The following is a 15,883-nucleotide window of genomic DNA, read 5'->3' on the forward strand; positions in this document are numbered from 1 at the left end:
AGGCAAAAAGAGTTGACCTTTAATCTCATGTTGCTTGCTCAAGAACCATGACTCGTTTTTAATAAAAATGTATTATATAATTATACTCCTTTGTAATACACATTTTTTATAAACAGTTTCAATATGTGTGTGGAGTGATATCCAATGTATTATTTCAGCGTTTTATCATCCCTCTGCTTCTACTTTACTAGATCCACATATTTTTTTGCATTTTACCCCTTTTTCAATCTTGCCTCATCGCTGCAATTCCCCAAAGGAGGCAAAGTTCGAATCATGCGTTCTCCAAAACATGACCTGCTAGATCACGCTTCTTAACACCTGCCCGCTTAACCCGGAAGCCAGCCACAGCAATATGTCAGAGGTAACACACATTTAACCTGACAACCAAGGTCAGACTACAGGCGGCCGGCCTGCACAAGGAGTCGCTAGAGCACGATGAGCCTCCCCCTCTGGCCAAACCCTCCCCTAACCCGGACGACGCTGGGACAATTGTACAGCTGCGCCACATTGGAGGCCCAAGAACCACATTTATTCACAGCGATTCTGACAATAAAGAAATCACCCAAGATTGCACCATTTAGTAATACAGGTGTGAAAAGACAGCACTTTATTTAAGACAATAATTAATGAAGAGGAAATATAAATATAAGACAATAGCACAAGCCTGCATCTCCTCTGAGGATTTACAAGCTTATACATTTAATGTGAATAACAATAATGTTAAACATAAACACCAGCTAAATGTATTATCGTTTGAAACATTTAACTTTAAGGTATTTATAAGTTAAATAAACCAGAATTTGTACTTGAACAGAGTTTACATACATCATCAAACACAGAAAGGGCAATAGTCACAGTCACAAGGGCAGTGAATATCTAAGAACATTTCATTAGAAACAGAAATAGGCAGCGCAGCTGAGCAGTAGATGTTTGCCCATTCAATGACCATGTTGAAGACCAGTTTCAAGATTTTGGTTGTTATTTATAGATATGATTGACATATAAACACACTGTAGAGGTGGGTTCTATTCTAAGGGGATAGACCTCTCCCATCTGACCTCTTGTTGACTCTCTCCTCACAATCTAAAAGCATTGGAAAGGAGCTGAGCATACTAAATCCAGCCCTTTGGTGACAAGATGGGGCAATTACAATATCAACAATACCACTTATTCCTATCTAGTCCTTTTTCAGATCAACAATGTGAGTCAGTGAGGGTAGAGGGAAGGGAGTTATTGGCTCCCAACCAGCAGACAGACATGCAGTGTGCTTACTGTGGTGGTCTCAGTGCTTGATCAGAGGCAGAGAGAGAGAGCTATCAGGGCTGTTAGCATCAGACCAACTCTGGCCTGGAATGGAGGGGCATTCGAGTGGCCTGGGAGAGAAAGGAGAAGTTTAAAAAAAAATGTAAATGGTTTTTATTCCTGTCTGTACCCCCCAGTTCACCAGATGTCTTTATTGCATTTTCATGATGCATGAAAATGATCATTGCACAAACAAGTACACAAACTAGAACCAAATTAAATTCAACATAATAAAAACAACTTTGTGACATTTAATTATTCAGTACGTCCCACCTAGGTCTTACTGCAACAGCCCACCCACTTACCAGTAACATCCAGACTAATGGTCTTGGACATTGAGATGTTGGTCACAGGGTTCTTGGCCACACAAGTGTAGTCCCCTGCATTCTCCAAGGAGGCAATAACAGCGATCATAGGTCCAGTCCCAAGCACTGATTGACTGTTGAATTTCCACCCGTACTCGCTGATTGGCCGGGAGTCGGCAGAGCACTTCAGTGTAACTGTGGTTACTGAGCCAATCACCACTGAGACTGGGCCAGTGATATTCACACTCTTAGGGCCATCTACAGAAGAGGTTTAGAAAGGGGGGTCATAATTGGGAAAAGTCTAAATTGGGTACTTGGGACATCCAAATTTACGTCACCCATTGAAGTTGAAATGTAAAATGGCTAAGGTAAGGGTTAAGGTTAGGGCTAGGTAAAGGTTAAGGTAGGGATAGGGATTAAGGTTAGGGTTTAAGCTAGGGACATCCCAAGTATACCGGATAACATTAACCATCATACCAGTGGTGGGTTTCTGACTGCTTCTACATAATATAAAGGTGTATCTTTTAAAATATTACTAAAACGCTAGTACTTACAGTTCACCAGTAGCTGGTATTTAGGGCTGGTGTTTGGACCAAAGAGGTTGGTGGCAACGCACTGATAGTTTCCATCGTTAGACAACTTGACTGGACTGAAGTGCAGAGAGTTGTTAGAGATGGTGATGTCAGAGTTCAAGGTGTTGTTCAGGACCAGAGACAGGTTGTCCTTCATCCAGTAGATGGTGTCATAGCGCCCGGTGACGTCACAGGTCAGGGTTAGGTTGTCAGATGCTATTGGTAATTTGTTTTGTTTCACCGTCACCGACGTTATAGCCTCTGTGAGGAGAGAGGATGAGTATTGCTTTATGTACAGTATCAAGATTTGTCATTTGATCAAATGGTTAGTTCCAGCAACGCAATAGTTGGATATATAAAACAAATGGTTGTACGATCTGATTGATTGTAAATTACTGTTTTATGTTACTGTTTTAGATATTTCCTGTTTTATATAATTATTTCCTGTTGGTATGCATAGATTGTTTTTACATCTTTAGAGATTGAAAGTAGTGTTAGGTTCAAACTCTGTGTATGAGAAGAGTTGAATTATTTAGTGGACTGCAGTGGACTGTAGAAATGTGTACTCCCAAGCCCTCTCCTGACTGAGGAGCACAGATAAATCCAGGCAGATGGAAAAGTACATCTTTGTGGAAGGAGGGGGTGAGAGCTCAAGGTTTAAGTGGACACTGCACTGAATTGCATTGATGTATTTAGCTGTACTCTTCACTGAGTAAAGATTTTAAATGTTTGGGCTCTTTTGTATGATAAGTATGTCTATTGTAATTCTTACTAGATTGTAAATTAACACAACAGAGAAAAGAATCTGAGGTCTGACTTACCAATGATGGTGAGCATCTTGGAGACAGTGCTGTTTCTGACAGTGATGTTGTTGAAGGCCACACAGGTGTACTCCCCATGACTGGCTAAGGTCAGTGGGCCAGTCTTATACACTGAGCCAGTTGCCACCTGGGAGCCATTGAAGAACCAGCTGAACTGACTGGGAGGCTGAGAGGAGGCAGTGCAGTTGAAGGTCACTGTGTATCCTGTCATTGCTATATCCGGACTCATGATAACAGGTCTCTCTGGGCCATCTGGGAAACACAAGACAATGAAGATATTGAATGATATTAGCTACTAGAACTGACATTAGGATATTTACCGTGGCTTGACCCATGCAACACCCAACCATCCCCTTGGCTTTATTACATTGGTGCCAGAAGCGAGATTAAAACCTACCCAAATTCCATTACTATGAATTCCATCTTGCACTCATTATACAGTGCCTTGCGAAAGTATTCGGCCCCCTTGAACTTTGCGACATTTTGCCACATTTCAGGCTTCAAACATAAAGATATAAAACTGTATTTTTTTGTGAAGAATCAACAACAAGTGGGACACAATCATGAAGTGGACCGACATTTATTGAAATATCCAAACTTTTTTAACAAATCAAAAACTGAAAAATTGGGCGTGCAAAATTATTCAGCCCCTTTACTTTCAGTGCAGCAAACTCTCTCCAGAAGTTCAGTGAGGATCTCTGAATGATCCAATGTTGACCTAAATGACTAATGATGATAAATACAATCCACCTGTGTGTAATCAAGTCTCCGTATAAATGCACCTGCACTGTGATAGTCTCAGAGGTCCGTTAAAAGCGCAGAGAGCATCATGAAGAACAAGGGACACACCAGGCAGGTCCGAGATACTGTTGTGAAGAAGTTTAAAGCCGGATTTGGATACAAAAAGATTTCCCAAGCTTTAAACATCCCAAGGAGCACTGTGCAAGCGATAATATTGAAATGGAAGGAGTATCAGACCACTGCAAATCTACCAAGACCTGGCCGTCCCTCTAAACTTTCAGCTCATACAAGGAGAAGACTGATCAGAGATGCAGCCAAGAGGCCCAAGATCACTCTGGATGAACTGCAGAGATCTACAGCTGAGGTGGGAGACTCTGTCCATAGGACAACAATCAGTCGTATATTGCACAAATCTGGACTTTATGGAAGAGTGGCAAGAAGAAAGACATTTCTTAAAGATATCCATAAAAGGTGTTGTTTAAAGTTTGCCACAAGCCACCAGGGAGACACACCAAACATGTGGAAGAAGGTGCTCTGGTCAGATGAAACCAAAATTGAACTTTTTGGCAACAATGCAAAACGTTATGTTTGGCGTAAAAGCAACACAGCTCATCACCCTGAACACCATCCCCACTGTCAAACATGGTGGTGGCAGCATCATGGTTTGGGCCTGCTTTTCTTCAGCAGGGACAGGGAAGATGGTTAAAATTGATGGGAAGATGGATGGAGCCAAATACAGGACCATTCTGGAAGAAAACCTGATGGAGTCTGCAAAAGACCTGAGACTGGGACGGAGATTTGTCTTCCAACAAGATAATGATCCAAAACATAAAGCAAAATCTACAATGGAATGGTTCAAAAATAAACATATCCAGGTGTTAGAATGGCCAAGTCAAAGTCCAGACCTGAATCCAATCGAGAATCTGTGGAAAGAACTGAAAACTGCTGTTCACAAATGCTCTCCATGCTCTCACTGAGCTCGAGCTGTTTTGCAAGGAGGAATGGGAAAAAATTTCAGTCTCTCGATGTGCAAAACTGATAGAGACATACCCCAAGCGACTTACAGCTGTAATCGCAGCAAAAGGTGGCGCTACAAAGTATTAACTTAAGGGGGCTGAATAATTTTGCACACCCAATTTTTCAGTTTTTGATTTGTTAAAAAAGTTTGAAATATCCAATAAATGTCGTTCCACTTCATGATTGTGTCCCACTTGTTGTTGATTTTTCACAAAAAAATACAGTTTTATATCTTTATGTTTGAAGCCTGAAATGTGGCAAAAGGTTGCAAAGTTCAAGGGGGCCGAATACTTTCGCAAGGCACTGTAGGTCAAAATTAGAATTAAATTGGCAGATATCAATTTTGGATTTTGTGCCATAATAACCACTCACAGTTAACGATCAGTCTGTATTCTGTGCTGGTCATGTTGCTGAGGGGGTTGGAGGCAGAACACTTATAGTCTCCGTTGTCAGAATGCTGGACAGAGTTGAAGGTCAGTGTATTATTGTCAATAGAGAAGTGTATTCGGTTGTCAGCATACAGAGGCCAGCCGTTCCTCATCCACTGAATGGAGTAAATGGTTCCAGTGGTCTCACAGGTCAGAGAGAATGTCTGGTTCAGTATTGGCTGGGACCCCATGGCTTTCACCATGGTGATGGTGACTGGTTCTGTGAAGAAAACGTCAGAGTATCACAAGAATGTTGACTTCAATCACTGTAAGTTGAATGGCTTATATCTACAAGTTAAACAGTTTAGATGTATCTTTCGTCTTACCAATAACAGTGAGAATCTTGGAGACAGTTCTGTTTCTGCCAGTGACGTTGTTGAAGGCCATACAGGTGTACTCCCCATGACTGGCTAAGGTCAGTGGGCCAGTCTTATACACTGAGCCAGCCGCCACCTGAAAGCCATTGAAGAACCAGCTGAACTGGCTGGGAGGCTGAGAGGAGGCAGTGCAGTTGAAGGTCACGATGTATCCTGTCATCGCTATGTCCGGACTCATGATAACAGGTCTCTCTGGACCATCTGGGAAACACAAGACAATGAAGATATTGAATGATATTAGCTACTAGAACTGCCATTAGGATATTTACCTTGGTTTGACCCATGCAACACCCAACCATCCCCTTGGCTTTATTACATTGGTGCCAGAAGCGAGATTAAAACCTACCCGAATTCCATTACTATGAATTCCATCTTGCCCTCATTATAGGTCAAAATTAGAATTAAATTGGCAGATATCAATTTTGGATTTTGTGCCATAATAACCACTCACAGTTGACGATCAGTCTGTATTCTGTGCTGGTCATGTTGCTGAGGGGGTTGGAGGCAGAACACTTATAGTCTCCGTTGTCAGAATGCTGGACAGAGTTGAAGGTCAGTGTATTATTGTCAATAGAGAAGTGTATTCGGTTGTCAGCATACAGAGGCCAGCCGTTCCTCATCCACTGAATGGAGTAAATGGTTCCAGTGGTCTCACAGGTCAGAGAGAATGTCTGGTTCAGTATTGGCTGGGACCCCATGGCTTTCACCATGGTGATGGTGACTGGTTCTGTGAAGAAAACGTCAGAGTATCACAAGAATGTTGACTTCAATCACTGTAAGTTGAATGGCTTATATCTACAAGTTAAACAGTTTAGATGTATCTTTCGTCTTACCAACAACAGTGAGCATCTTGGAGACAGTGCTGTTTCTGCCAGTGACGTTGTTGAAGGCCATACAGGTGTACTCCCCATGACTGGCTAAGGTCAGTGGGCCAGTCTCATATACTGAGCCAGTCACCACCTGGGAGCCATTGAAGAACCAGCTGAACTGGCTGGGAGGCTGAGAGGAGGCAGAGCAGTTGAAGGTCAGGTTGTGTCCTGTTTCTCCTAATGCTGGTCCTGTTATAACAGGAGCTTCTGGTCCATCTATAATACAAATGACAATCAGCTAGACCCAACATTCCAACAGCATACCACCCTGCATACCACTGCTGGCTTGCTTCTGATGCTAAGCAGGGTTGGTACTGGTCAGTCCCTGGATGGGAGACCAGATGCTGTTGGAAGTGGTGTTGGAGGGCCAGTAGGAGGCATTCTTTCCTCTGGTCTAAAAAAATATTTCCTAATGCCCCAGGGCAGTGATTGGGGACACTGGCCTGTGTAGGGTGCCATCTTTCAGATGGAACGTTAAACAGGTGTCCTGACTCTCTGAGGTCATTAAAGATCCCATGGCACTTATCGTAAAAGTAGGGGTGTTAACCCCGGTGTCCTGACTAAATTCCCAATCTGGCCATCAAACCATCACGGTCACCTAATAATCCCCAGTTTACAATTGGCTCATTCATCCCCCTCCTCTCCCCTGTAACTATTCCTCAGGTCGTTGCTGTAAACGAGGATGCGTTCTCAGTCAATCTACCTGGTAAAATAATTCAGTAGAGGTTATTGGCGAGAAATTCAAAGGTTATCAAAATAAGATAATAGTGTTAGAGGTAGGATTGAAACGTTGACTTTACTACAATATTAATAAGGAAGTTCTCAAAGATTCCACATTAAGCCGTGGGGTTAAAGTTGAACTTTATAGCATTTGTGAACTACACTCTTAGAAATAAAGGTGCTATCTAAAACCATAAATGGGTTCTTTGGCTGTTCCAATAGAAGAACCCTTTGAAGAACCCCTTTTGGTTCTAGGTAGAACTGTTTTGGATTCCATGTCGAACCCTTTCCACAGAGGGTTCTACATGGAACCCAAAAGGGTTATCGTATGGGGACAGCCGCAGAACCCTTTTGGAACCCTTTTTTCTATGAGTGTACTCACAGTTGACGATCAGTCTGTATTCTGTGCTGGTCATGTTGCTGAGGGGGTTGGAAGCAGAACATTGATAGTCTCCGATGTCAGAATCCTGGACATAGTTGAAGGTCAGTGTATTGTTGTTCATAGAGAAGTCTGTTCTGTTGTCAGCATACAGAGGCCAGCCGTTCCTCATCCAGTGAATGGAGAAAACCGTTCCAGCGGTCTCACAGGTCAGAGAGAATCTCTCGTTCAGTATTGGCTGGGCTCCAATGACTTTCACCATGGTCATGGTCACAGGTGCTGTGGAAAGCAGATCAAATGTTTTTTCAGCACTTTATATCTCAACTTCCATCTCATTATTCTGTAGGTTCAACAGCACTCGGGCTGTGTCTAAAACCAAATTAACACAAAGTAAAGCAAGTTTTAGTCCCTTGATTTTAAGAAGCAGTTACTGACTCACCAATGATGGTGAGCATCTTGGAGGCAGTGCTGTTTCTGTCAGTGATGTTGTTGAAGGCCACACAGGTGTACTCCCCATGACTGGCTAAGGTCAGTCGGTCAGTCTTATACACTGAGCCAGTCTCCACCTGGGAGCCATTGAAGAACCAGCTGAACTGGCTGGGAGGCTGAGAAGAGGCAGAGCAGTTGAAGGTCACGATGTATCCTGTCATCGCTATGTCCGGACTCATGATAACAGGTCTCTCTGGACCATCTGGGAAACACAAGACAATGAAGATATTGAATGACATTAGCTATTGGAAATGCCATTAGTGCATTTACCATGGTTTGACCCCTGCAATACCCAACCATCCCCTTGGCTTTATTACATTGGTGCCAGAAGTGGGATCAAAACCTACCCCTATTCCATTATTATAAATTCTATCCTGCCTTCATTATAGTTCAAATTTAGAATTACATTTGCCGATACGTTTGGTTTTGGGCAATAATAACTACTCACAGTTGACGATCAGTCTGTATTCTGTGCTGGTCATGTTGCTGAGGGGGTTGTAGGCAGAACACTGATAGTCTCCGTTGTCAGAATCCTGGACAGTGTTGAAGGTCAGTGTATTGTTGTCCATAGAGAAGTCTGTTCTGTTATCAGCATACAGAGGCCAGCCATTTTTCATCCAGTGAATGGAGTAAATGGTTCCAGTGGTCTCACATGTCAGAGTAAACATGTTGTCTGCTATTGGTTGGGCACCCATGACTTTTACCATGGCCATGGTTACTGGTTCTGTGAAGAAAACATCAGTGTCACAATAATATTGACTAAAATCATTGTATGTTGAATGGCCTATATCTACATGTACAAGTTACATTTGGATGACTCCTCAGTCTTACCAATGACAATGAGCATCTTGGAGACAGTGCTGTTTCTGCCAGTGATGTTGTTGAAGGCCATACAGGTGTACTCCCCATGACTGGCTAAGGTCAGTGGGTCAGTCTCATACACTGAGCCAGTCTCCACCTGGGAGCCATTGAAGAACCAGCTGAACTGGCTGGGAGGCTGAGAGGAGGCAGTGCAGTTGAAGGTCACGATGTATCCTGTCATCGCTATGTCCGGACTCATGATAACAGGTCTCTCTGGACCATCTGGGAAACACAAGACAATGAAGATATAGAATGACATTAGCTATTGGAACTGCCATTAGTGCATTTACTGTGGTTTGACCCCTGCAATACCCAACCATCCCCTTGGCTTTATTACATTGGTGCCAGAAGTGGGATCAAAACCTACCCCTATTCCATTATTATAAATTCTATCCTGCCTTCATTATAGTTCAAATTTAGAATTACATTTGCCGATACGTTTGGTTTTGGGCAATAATAACTACTCACAGTTGACGATCAGTCTGTATTCTGTGCTGGTCATGTTGCTGAGGGGGTTGTAGGCAGAACACTGATAGTCTCCGTTGTCAGAATCCTGGACAGTGTTGAAGGTCAGTGTATTGTTGTCCATAGAGAAGTCTGTTCTGTTATCAGCATACAGAGGCCAGCCATTTTTCATCCAGTGAATGGAGTAAATGGTTCCAGTGGTCTCACACATCAGAGTAAACACGTTGTCTGCTATTGGTTGGGCACCCATGACTTTTACCATGGCCATGGTTACTGGTTCTGTGAAGAAAACATCAGTGTCACAATAATATTAACTAAAATCATATTCACTGTATGTTGAATGGCCTATATCTACATGTACAAGTTACATTTGGATGACTCCTCAGTCTTACCAATGACAATGAGCATCTTGGAGACAGTGCTGTTTCTGTCAGTGATGTTGTTGAAGGCCATACAGGTGTACTCCCCATGACTGGCTAAGGTCAGTGGGCCAGTCTTATACACTGAGCCAGCCGCCACCTGAAAGCCATTGAAGAACCAGCTGAACTGGCTGGGAGGCTGAGAGGAGGCAGTGCAGTTGAAGGTCACTGTGTATCCTGTCATCGCTATGTCCGGACTCATGATAACAGGTCTCTCTGGACCATCTGGGAAACACAAGATAATGAAGATATTGAATGACATTAGCTATTGGAACTGCCATTAGTGCATTTACTGTGGTTTGACCCCTGCAATACCCAACCATCCCCTTGGCTTTATTACATTGGTGCCAGAAGTGGGATCAAAACCTACCCCTATTCCATTATTATAAATTCTATCCTGCCTTCATTATAGTTAATATTTAGAATTACATTTGCCGATACGTTCACTGTACTACATTAAGCCTTGGGGTTAAAGTTGAACTTTATAGCGTTTGTGAACTACATTCTTAGACAAAAATGTGCTATCTAAAACCATAAATGGGTTCTTTGGCTGTTCCAATAGAAGAACCCTTTGAAGAACCCCTTTTGGTTCTAGGTAGAACCGTTTTGGATTCCATGTCGAACCCTTTCCACAGAGGGTTCTACATGGAACCCAAAAGGGTTATAAATCTTCATAGGGCTAGGCCCCTTTTTTGTCAATTTCCACCTGAATGATCTGCCCAGAGTAAACTGCCTGTTGCTCAGGCGCTGAAGCCAGGATACGCATAGAATAGGTACCATTGGAAAGAAAACACTTTGAAGTGTTTGCAAATGCGAAACTAATGTAGGAAAATATAATACAATAGATATGGTAGGAGAAAAGACAAAGAAAAACCAACCAGATTTTCTTTATTTTTTAGAGACCATCCTTTTAGAATGGCAAGTAAAAGGTCATATTGACAATTAGCTCCCTGGATGCAATTACTATGGCGTCCACAGGGTGTCAGCAGTGTATGTTCAAGGTTTCAGACTTGTAATTTAAAAAACAAATAAGAAATATCAGTTTTAGTACAGGGACACAGTCTTGGAAATTCGTGTTTGCGCGTGCCATGAAGACAGGATGCACCTGCTAAAATCGATTTCCTATTGAACATTCTTCTTTTCGTAAGATATATTATAGTTTGATTACTTTCTAGGGTATCTGAGGAGTGAATATAAATGTATTTTGACTTGTTGAAACAAAGTTTAGGGGTAGATTTTTGGATTATTTTCTCTGCATGTGGAACGAGTGGATTACTCAAATCGATGGCGCCAACTAAACTGACTTTTTTGGATATAAAGAAGGAATTTTATCTAACAAAACAACACTACGTTAACACTGCTAACACTACTATGTTATAGCTAGGACCCTTTGGATGACAAATCAGAGGATGATTTTCAAAAAGTAAGTAAATTTTTAATCGCTATTTGTGAATTTCTGAAACCTGTGCTGTGGAAAATGTTTTTTTGTGGGGCGCCGTCCTCAAACAATTGCATTTCATGTTTTTGCTGTAAAAGCTACTGTAAATCGGACAGTGCAGTTAGATTAACAAGAATTAAAGCTTTCAACCGATGGAAGAGACGTATATGTTAACAAACCAGACGGGACGATTTTCTTGTTTAAAAATATTGCAGATAGCCAGGGGCAAACTCAAACATCATGTACAAACCAGGCATTTGTGTTTAGTGAGTCCGCCAGATCAGTGGCAGTAGGGATAACCAGGCATGTTCTGTTGATAAGTACATGAATTGTACCATTTCTCTGTCCTGCTTAGCATTCAAAATGTAACAAGTACTTTCGGGTGTCAGGGAAAATGTAAGGAGTAAAAAGTACATCATTCTATTTAGGATTGTAGTGGAGTAAAAGTTGTCCAAAATATAAATAGTAAAGTAAAGTACAGATACCCCCAAAAAATACATAAGTACTACTTTCAAGTATTTTTACTTAAGTATTTTACACCTCTGCAAGCTCCCAACCTTCTAATCTCAGGGCGGATACTCTAACTACAAGGCCACTAAATTGGTTTTATCAGACAAAGATGACCAGCTCTTGTAATACTCACAGTTCACCACAAGCGTGTATGTCATGCTGGTCTTGTTACTGACAGCATTAAAGGCCTCACAGAGATATTCTCCACTGTCAGAAAACTGGATTGGGTTGATAACCATTGTCTTGTTGTCCGTAGAGAAGAATGTTCTGTTGTTTAGGGAGATGAGCTGGCCGTTCATCAGCCAGTGAATGTAGTCTACAGGTCCAGTCACCTCACACCGCAGAGTGAACGACTGATCCAGTATTGGTGGCTTCCCATCACGGTTCAACGACACCGCTGATATTGGCTCTATGGTGAAAAGAAGAGGAAGTGTACATCACTCGATCGGTGGAAAAAATACCATTATATAACTTTGTATTCATAACCATCAATAATCAAATATTCACTACCAACTATACGACATTTCGTAACGATGAATGTTGCCTCACCCACGATCTTTATCATTGTGGTCATGGTGGCGTATCGGAGTGTGACATCGTTGTGGGCTAAGCAGGTGTAACTTCCTGTCTGGTTCTCCCTGGTGTTCTGCAGGCTCAGCTGTGGACTTTGCTCGTTGAGGAACACCCCATTAAACCTCCACTTGTAGGACACAGCGGGTTTGGACTGAGCGGAGCAGGACAGAGTGATGACAGAGCCCATCATGTAGGCTGTATGTCCTATGATCATCTCAGGAACTACCATCATGGTGAGTTTACTTGGGCCATCTATGGGAGGAACGAATAACAATGAAGTGTTGGGTAAACATTACCTAGAATATGTTTCCGTCCTGCTCTATTGTGCAGGCTGAGGAACTAAACACAGTGTACTCATGATCCATGCAAATAATGACCTGGATCATGTGGACACGGAGGAATGATTTGGGATGAAAATAGGCATATTACATCATTGCATAGAATGCTGGCTCTCAATGACAAGGTACAATCCATGTCTGTTGTGTATGACTCATGTGTACTGCATACTCTGACACTCACATCTAACATTGAGGCCAATGGGCTGGCTAATGCCATTGCTGATTCCATTAATGACCTCACAACTGAACGGCCCTTCATCGTATCGTGTCACACTGACTATGAAGAGAGTGCTGTTCCCAACACCAAGCCGAACTCGGTCACTGGCTGCAACCTCTGAGCTGCCATTCATCCAGCGGTAGGAGAGGGAGGTGCCAGAGGAGACGGAGCAGGTGAAAATGGCAGTGTCGTTTAATTCCACTAGATCAGTGGCGTTGGCTCTGAGAGTCACGTTTGAAATGGGCTCTGTGGGTGAGAGAGTAGATGGCAGTCAAGATAAGATGGATGTGTCTCAAGAAAGGTTTTTGTGTGTGTCACTGAATTACAACCATATAGTGGCTATTTCTTTCACAGTGTAAGACTTGTTTTGGAAATCAATCTAAATATGCTATTTTGTTTACTTATCATAAAGACCAGGTTTCGTGATTGAGCCCTGTTAAGCCCTTAGTGTCTTTGAAAACGTAAAACGTAAAATGTCTTGTGTACCTCTTATCTGAAATTGAAAAGAACAGTTTGCTCATACTCTGTGATTTGTATCAGGTATTAATTATGAAGGTCAACTTCACTATAGGTTCAGAAAACATTTTTAAGAGTTAGCTTTCCATGTCAGGAAAATTACTTGTATTATTAGAGATTAAACATTGATAGATAATGTATTTGCATCAGTGGAGGCTGCTGAGCGGAGAACGGCTCATAATAATGGCTGGAATGGAATGGTATCAAAAACATGGTTTTCATATGTTTGATACCATTCCATTCACTTCATTACACTCAATTCCAGCCATTATTATTAGCTGTCCTTCCCTCGTCAGCCTCCTCTGATGTGCAAGCATGTTTGCATGTGGACCTGCGTGCAAGTAAGTATGTGAATGGTAAGTAAGTGTGCAGCTGAGCATGTGTGCAAGGAAGTGACCGTGTGTGCCAATGAGAGGGAGTCTACCATCATAGAAAGATAAACAGACAGGCGGAGGTCAGCTCCTTACCCTGGACAGACAAGGTCACCACAGCGTTCAGGACTGGCTCCATTCCCTGCACGGTATACAGACCTGAGTCGTTGAGTTGGAGAGAGCTTATGGACAGCTCTGCGGAGGATTGGTTGAATGAGACTCTGCCTTGATAACTTGTACTCACAATACTGCCACCAGGATAGAAAAGTACAATGGTTGTAGTTTCATATGACCAGGTCCCTATGTTGATGGGGCTTTCAGGAACTAGGTTCAGGGTGACATTACTGCCCACAGCTAAGGGGTTCATCGAGGGAACCATCACCTGGCCAGAGACATCTAGAAGAGGATGGATTGATGAGTTTAGTTCATATTTAGATATATTATTAATCAGTACAAAAGTCTTTAAAGTCCTTTAAATATTTTAATTGAAATGAATCAAATCTTCAGACTATGTCACTTTAACAGAAATATAAGCTTTTGTTTTCAAATTAGTGTCTTCAAGTTGAACGCACAATTTACAACATGACCTAGTATCTATGTCTAATGTTTACTCTAGACATTGGTTGGTTTTCAATGTCAGATAAATAGAAACCTCCATCTTTCTGACTTGATACTGTTTGACTGAAGTGCATCAACCAAACAGAGACATTTGAATAACCTGTTACTTATCTAACAAAGCGTGTGTGACTTATTGCACAAATAAGCATCAATATATTTCCAGAACGAGCTTATCGTCCAACGTACCTGTATTGAAGTTGAGCAGCACCAGGATGAGAACCAACACCAGAGGATGGTCCATAGTTCTGCCACTTATCAAACACCACAGATCAGAAATGGGACACTTTCCTATGAACCAAATGACTGTCCAGACGTCTTGATAAATCCAAACATGTCGATACTGCACAGTCACAGTCTCCTCTCAATGAGCAAATATTTATTCAGGGTCATGTAATGGTGCTGGAGTCAGGTGGTGCAAATGTACCTACCCACCCTACCTGTCACCAGAACACACACACACACCTACCCAACTACCCACGCCCTGGTATGCCCACATACATTTTTCCCACTGTGTTTTTTGTTGACACACAGGGGTGTTTTCATGGTTTACTGTAAATCTGATCAACTCTGTCTTTCCTATACAGGTCCTGGGAGAAGGCTTGATGGTACATGGCCAATGAGGCCGGGGATAGGTCCTCTGATGCTGTCGAAACTCATGATCCATCCACAGCGGCCAAGGCAATGTGTGCTCATAAGACTGTTCCCATTGAACCTGTCAAGAAAACACTTTTACAGCGCCGTGAAAAGTATTTGCCCCCTTTCTGATTTTCTATATTTTTGCATAGTTTTGATATTGAATGTTATCAGATCTTCAACCGAAACCCAATTTTAGAAAAAGGGAACCCGAGTTTACAAATAACAAAATAAATGTATACTTATTTTATTTATTTAATTTTAAAAGATATGCAGCACCCAATTCCCCTGTGTGAAAATGTAATTGCTCCTTTACACTCAGTAACTGGTTGTGCCACCTTTGGCTGCAATGACTCCAACCAAACGCTTCCTGTAGTTGTTGATCAGTCTCTCACCTCATTTTGGAGGAATTTTGGCCCACTCTTCCATCCAGAACTGCTTTAACTCAGAGACCTTTTGGAGTTTTCAAGCATGAACTGCTCGTTTCAAGTCCTGCCACAGCATCTCAATTGGGATTAGGTCTGGACTTTGACTAGGTCGTTCCAAAACATCAAATTGTGTTCTGCAACATTGTCTTGCAACATGACCCAGCTGCGCTTCAGCTTCAGCTCACAGCCAGATGCCCTGATATTCTCCTGTAGAATTCTCTGATACAGAGCAGAATTCATGGTTCCCTCTGTTAAGGCAAGTCGTCCAGATCCTGAGGCACCAAAGCATCTCCAAAGCATCACACTACCGCTATCATGCTTGACCGTTGGTATGAGGATCTTACTGTGGAATGCAGTGTTTGGTTTTCGCCAGGCATAATGGGACCCATGTCGTCCAAAAAGGTATACATTAGAACATTCTTCCAAAATCTTGATGATCATTCAGATGTATCCAAATGATTGTTGGCCAACTTGAA

General features: G+C 42.2%; 1 protein-coding gene across 1 annotated transcript; it reads right to left on the reverse strand.

Annotated features, from left to right (window-relative positions):
* Positions 1-576: 576 nt before the first annotated feature.
* Positions 577-14,733, reverse strand: LOC135520551 (hemicentin-1-like). The gene is made up of 19 exons (XM_064946190.1): positions 14,533-14,733; positions 13,825-14,124; positions 12,806-13,087; positions 12,263-12,538; positions 11,847-12,122; positions 9,739-9,990; positions 9,350-9,625; positions 8,852-9,103; positions 8,469-8,744; positions 7,971-8,222; positions 7,535-7,810; positions 6,397-6,648; positions 6,015-6,290; positions 5,513-5,764; positions 5,131-5,406; positions 3,001-3,252; positions 2,162-2,440; positions 1,608-1,865; positions 577-1,373 (listed from the first exon to the last, which is right to left on the reverse strand). The coding sequence occupies exons 1-19, from the start codon at positions 14,585-14,587 to the stop codon at positions 1,294-1,296; spliced, it is 4,698 nt and encodes a 1,565-aa protein (XP_064802262.1). The 5' UTR covers positions 14,588-14,733; the 3' UTR covers positions 577-1,293.
* Between the last annotated feature and the right edge of the window lie 1,150 nt (positions 14,734-15,883).

This window comes from Oncorhynchus masou, chromosome 29 (assembly GCF_036934945.1).
Source record: "Oncorhynchus masou masou isolate Uvic2021 chromosome 29, UVic_Omas_1.1, whole genome shotgun sequence".
NCBI classification, from domain to species: domain Eukaryota; kingdom Metazoa; phylum Chordata; class Actinopteri; order Salmoniformes; family Salmonidae; genus Oncorhynchus; species Oncorhynchus masou.

What these genes read in the sequence shown, in the direction of transcription:
- LOC135520551 (XM_064946190.1), bottom strand. Translation starts at nt 14,587, where the DNA reads ATGGACCATCCTCTGGTGTTGGTTCTCATCCTGGTGCTGCTCAACTTC. An exon ending in CAAGATGCTCACCATCATTG is followed by an intron (nt 7,811 to 7,970) that starts GTGAGTCAGTAA and finishes TGCTTTCCACAG; the next exon opens with CACCTGTGACCATGACCATG. An exon ending in ATACAGACTGATCGTTAACT is followed by an intron (nt 3,253 to 5,130) that starts GTGAGTGGTTAT and finishes TGTGTTTCCCAG; the next exon opens with ATGGCCCAGAGAGACCTGTT.